At 37.6% G+C, this 5,320-nt stretch overlaps 1 protein-coding gene across 5 annotated transcripts in view; it reads left to right on the top strand.

Moving 5' to 3' along the window:
• LOC122667401 (uncharacterized WD repeat-containing protein C2A9.03-like) overlaps positions 1-5,006 on the top strand; it is a 33,581-nt gene extending 28,575 nt beyond the window's left edge. For all 5 annotated transcript variants that reach the window (XM_043863666.1, XM_043863670.1, XM_043863669.1 and 2 more), the window contains 4 exons: positions 3,589-3,680; positions 3,770-3,875; positions 3,996-4,082; positions 4,252-5,006. In XM_043863666.1, the coding sequence (XP_043719601.1) occupies positions 3,589-3,680; positions 3,770-3,875; positions 3,996-4,082; positions 4,252-4,665 (699 nt within the window). In that variant the 3' untranslated portion in view covers positions 4,666-5,006. The remainder of the gene's footprint in view (positions 1-3,588; positions 3,681-3,769; positions 3,876-3,995; positions 4,083-4,251) is intronic.
• The last annotated feature ends 314 nt before the right edge of the window (positions 5,007-5,320 follow it).

Below are 5,320 nucleotides of genomic sequence, written 5' to 3'. Positions count from 1 at the left end.
AGAAGTGCGAAGGAAAATAGTGTAGAAAAAGCTTTCCTTTTTATTAAAAGGGGGGGGGGTGGGGGTGGGGAATATCTGCTAAATGTGGTGTGCGGGATTTAAAATTTGACTCTGACCCTGCTACCATGGTGTAGGACAGGTTTGGGAAACCTAAAAAATTATCCTAACTGAAGGTAGGAAGGCTGGGAAAGGTATCCAACTCATATATGTCACCATACATACAGAAATTCTCAACAAGTACGGCCATAAATAAAGAAACAAACAAATCATTTGTGCAGAATTTCATGCCAAGTATGCAAAGGATAATTTAATAAAAGAAACGTGATAGATCAGTACCTTCCTTTGCTGTCCCATATGGACAAGTTTCAGCATCCTTTTCTAAGTGATTTTGGTTTCCGACCACTTTTCTTTTCCTAGAACTTGAAGGTTAAGGATCATCAAACTCAGAATCAGAATCCGAAGAGGATTGTATAGAAATGTTTTCTTCTGATTCATCAGAACTAACTAGGCTGGTTGCATGTTGTTCTTCCTCATCATTATCATCATCGCTAGTGTCTTCAAGACTGATGATGAACTCATAACCATACTTTGTTAACAGTTTTTCATGTTCACTGAACAAAGTTTGCATCATGGTTAAAAGTTTAGTATGCTCGGTTATATCAGGTTCTTTGACATAATGAGATTTCTAATGCTCAATTATATCTTTAATTGATTGGAAACGGTCATAGACTTGATCTGTTTCTAGGACACAGAATTCTGCACCATAAAACCAATTCTTTCTACTTGTTCCATTATCATCCGATTTAGATTATCCAGAACTAGTTAAAGTCAGGTTTAGACTAGAGCAAGATAAAGTCTAGGTTAGACTTGATAGAAGTTCCTTAGATTCATTATTTAGATCTAAACTAGACACAGTACTTAATGACTCTATCTAAGGTTTTTCCCAACCATAGTTATCAAGGCGGTAAGGCGACCACGGCATTTGAGGACCTTCCTAAGCGCCTTGGCGATAGGATGGCCACAAGGCGTTCTAGTATTCTTTTTTTTATGTAACCATTTTAGTTGACACAATTGGCATATTAAAAATTATATAATTCTACTTCTTTGCTAAATAAATATTAAAGAGTCAAACCAATGCAATATATTCATAAAAAAAAACAAATTAACAAACTAAGTTCTTCATATTATTATAGCAATATAGCATATAAATATGAAACAACATTATGAATTATTAAATATAAAGAATAAAGAGTTGGTAAATTATTATACTTACCTCTATGATGCCAAAATGAGTGCCTAGGCAGCAAGGCCTAAGGTAGGAATAGCAGCATAAGAATTACTGGTGGGGGTGGAGAAGCCACACTATCATATCATGATTTCGACAAAATAACACAATGATGTCTATGATATGTATTCATAGGTCTACATTCTGCTGATGGTCTAAGGATGAGGATATATCATTCAATTTATTATAGACAAAAGAAATGAGGGCGGAAAAATAAAAAAGAAAAGAAAGAAAAGGGCATAGTGCGTCACGGGGAAGAAGAAGGAAAAAAAAAATTGTAGAGAAGGAGGAGGCGGATGAGAAGAAAGAGAAAAAAAAAATCAATTATCAGTAGGCCTAGGCAATGGGCCCTAAGGTAGGAATAGCCGGTGGGGATGGAGACTGGAGATGTCGCTGGTGGGAGTGGGGGTGGAGGCTGGAGGAGCAGCAGCAGCATAATAAAATAAAAAAATAAAAAAAAAAAAGAAGCGAAGAAGAAGAGTAGAAGGTAACTTACCTTGTTGGTGACGTGGTAGTCGGAGGAAGCTTCGTCGGAGTCAACGCCGGAATCTTGGAGGCTTGGAGTTGTTCCTTCACCGCAGGTTTTTCTCCCAAACCCAAATAACAAAGAAGAAAAGTCGAGGGTTTTCAGTTATGGACTTTAGTTGAAAAAGAAGCAAAAGTCTTTTACACCCTTACTAACATGTATCTCAGTGTAGATAATACACGTACACCAGCCAATGAAAAGTTAGTAAATAGAATAAAATAATAAAAATAAATAAATGCGGTTTTTATAGTATTGATCCAATGTATCTCAGTGTAGATACTCCATATACACTTTCCAATAATAAGTTACGAAATAGAATAAAAAAGTAAGTACATAAAATAAATTTAACAAAAAAAAAGCAACTGCCTTGGTCGCCTAGGCGGTTGCCTTTCGTACATAACATAAGGGGCCCCACCGCTATGTGCCCATATTTCCGTCTGGACGGCGACGCCTTGATAACTATGTTCTCAACTAGACAGTACTTACTGACTCGAGCTTTTCAAAATAACATCAAACTCTAGGAAACAGTAGGCGACGCCTTGATAACTATGTTCTCAACTAGACAGTACTTACTGACTCGAGCTTCTCAAAATAACATCAAACTCTAGGAAACAGTAATTTTTAGGGAGGATAGGAACTCAAAATAAGGGAATGATCCGATGAGTGGTTTGTGAGTAATATGAAAATCCGCGCTGTCTCTGGCAGAGATCTAGAAGATAAACCCAGGTTTCCCACCCTTTGATCCGGACCAGAATACCTGTCTGTGATGGTTTCTCACCCCTGAATCCCTTAGTTATGTTGCAGAGCAAACAATCACAAATTCATTAATCATATTCGAGTACAAGGTTGTAGCCCCTTACAAACTTATATAGAAGACAAAAAAACATATTCAAACACACCAAAAAGGAAAGGCCTAATCAAATCCTTAACTGAGAAGGTAACATAAACTGACTAGGAAACTAAAATAATGAAAGAAACTGCCTCAAAACATGACTCTAACTAAACTAATGCAATAACTCCCGTTTTCCTACTTTCTACCCATATTTTAGGCCCATTAAAATAGCCAATTAGAAAGTAAACCCATGGGATCAATAGCCCAACACCTACATTACCCAACCCAAAGCATATTTTCAATAAAATAAGCCCATTAGGTGACTTATCTGCATCAATAGTTGGCCCTTATAAGTAGATTTTTCAACCCATTTTGGCATTCATGTGTGCGTTGTTTTTGTATTTGACCATATGGAGGCCATAGATCTTGACTAACCATTTACTTGAGATCTATTAGATATATTGAGTAACCATTTACATATTAGTATTATTTGATTTTAATACATTATTGTTTTCCACTTCATGATGGGAAATACTATAACAGGGAAGAACCTGAGAATGATTCCTTACAAGCACTAAGATGTGACAGAAAAATTGTCAATTTTTTGAAAGAATTTATCTGCTTTGTCTAAAATTAGTTGCTCTCCACCACACCTATGAGAATTTCTGGCCAAACTTGGTCTGAACCAGCTGGGTGTCCGTGACGCTGAAGACAGAATAATAAAATGAATACCACTGTGTTTGACCTTTGTGTGCATCTGTTAAAAGGTGTCTGCATCCATTTGGTTAACAAAGTGTGCCACTCTGCCTGATATTTTCCTCTATGGAGACCCACAATGCCCATTTGTATTTTTGCTGGAATATGTAAATATCTATTTATTATGTATTTATTTCCTTGAAGTTCGTCTTCATGATACCATGCCTTCTCTTTGATCTTATTCTGCAGCGTTTAGATCGAAGGGGAGTTAGCTTCTGTACACGGACAACATATGATGACAATGCAATCACAAATGCTATCGACATATATGATAGCTTGAGGTGTTTTCTCCTTTCCCCGTTTCTCTAAATTTATATAATAGGTATATCTTTTTTGGAAAGTTAAAATCTGATTTAGAAATTGCTTGCAGTGGTATAGTCCATTTCATGGCATCAAATAATGATTGTGGGATACGAGAATTTGACATGGAGAAGTTTCAGCTTTTGAACCACTTCCGCTTCCCTTGGCCAGTGAATGTTAGTCCTTTACCCATTTTAATTATTATTAGTAGGTTTCAGTAGTAGGAGTTTGGTAATCATTTCGATTTCTGAAATGTCACTAGAATAGTTCATTTTTATGGTGTAAACTTGTTGCAGCACACATCTATGAGTCCAGATCGTAAGCTTATCACAGTTGTGGGAGATCACCTTGATGCATTGCTTGTCGATTCACAAAATGGGAAGGTATATTGGTTCTTATAGTACGTTTATTCCATTTTTGTTCTTTTTTGTGCCTCCCCCCCCAACCTTTTGTGATGGCCAAGTTTAGAACATGTGGTATATAGTGGAAAACAATGGATGTATCTCACAATGTTTGATTTTTTTGTTTCAAAAAATCTTTTTGATGATGCAGACGGTGGCAACATTGGCTGGTCATCTAGATTACTCATTTGCTTCGGCATGGCACCCAGATGGCCACACCTTTGCCACTGGGAATCAGGATAAGACATGCCGAGTATGGGATCTTAGAAAACTATCAACACCTGTGGCAATCCTCAAGGGAAACCTGGGTGCTGTCCGCTCAATCCATTTCTCCTCGGATGGGGAGTTCATGGCAGTCGCCGAACCTGCAGATTTTGTCCATATCTATAGCACAAAAGTGGATTATAAAAAGCGGCAAGAGATTGATTTCTTTGGGGAGATCTCTGGTGTATCGTTGAGTCCAGATGATGAGTCTCTTTTCATAGGAGTGTGGGACAGGACATACGCGAGCTTGCTTCAGTACAGCAAAGGACATTCTTATGGTTATTTAGATTCCTATGTGTGATTCATCTTTTACAAAGACTTGTTCTGTGTGTTAGCAGTTCTCTCAAGACAAAGGTACAGCTGGGGTTTTTGATATAATGTGGTTGATCTGGCCGGTCAAGATGGCTGTAGAGAGAATCAGAGTTGCACAAGAATTATCACATGTACAGGAGGACAGCAGTCTTTACCCAGGCTAGATATAATCACTTCAATCTGTTTAATTGTTTGTAATGGGAAACGGGCTGCGTAGTTTTGTTGCCATTATAAGTTACTTTTGACCGATCTGTTGTTCATTCTCATCTTTCTTGTAAAGTATTCTGAAGTTTAAGTTCGCAAATAAACAAATCATGATTTCTTGTTTTATGAGTTCCAAGTTCGTCCCAAAAGTTCTTAATTTTTTCGACATTACGGAGGGGCGTTGATTTTTAATTTTTTTTTTTGGGGTTAAAAAAAGAAACTTACCTTAAACATAATAAAACATAGGGCTGATGTTATCTGTGCCGCAGTGAAGGCTGCACCCAGACACATGGGGTTGGTATTTCTGCCATTCAGGGAAGTAGGGTGGTTATTTTGCCCACCCTTCATGTATCTGGGTGCAGCTGGAGCAAAAAGCATTTGACCTAAAATTTTGGGAAAAAGATCTCTGTTCGGGAGTGTGGCCTACGCCAACACTCCCA

This window comes from Telopea speciosissima, chromosome 7, assembly GCF_018873765.1.
Source record: "Telopea speciosissima isolate NSW1024214 ecotype Mountain lineage chromosome 7, Tspe_v1, whole genome shotgun sequence".
NCBI classification, from domain to species: Eukaryota; Viridiplantae; Streptophyta; class Magnoliopsida; order Proteales; family Proteaceae; genus Telopea; species Telopea speciosissima.
The sequence above is the reverse complement of the archived record's forward strand: the minus strand, read 5'-3'. Positions and strand labels throughout refer to the sequence as shown.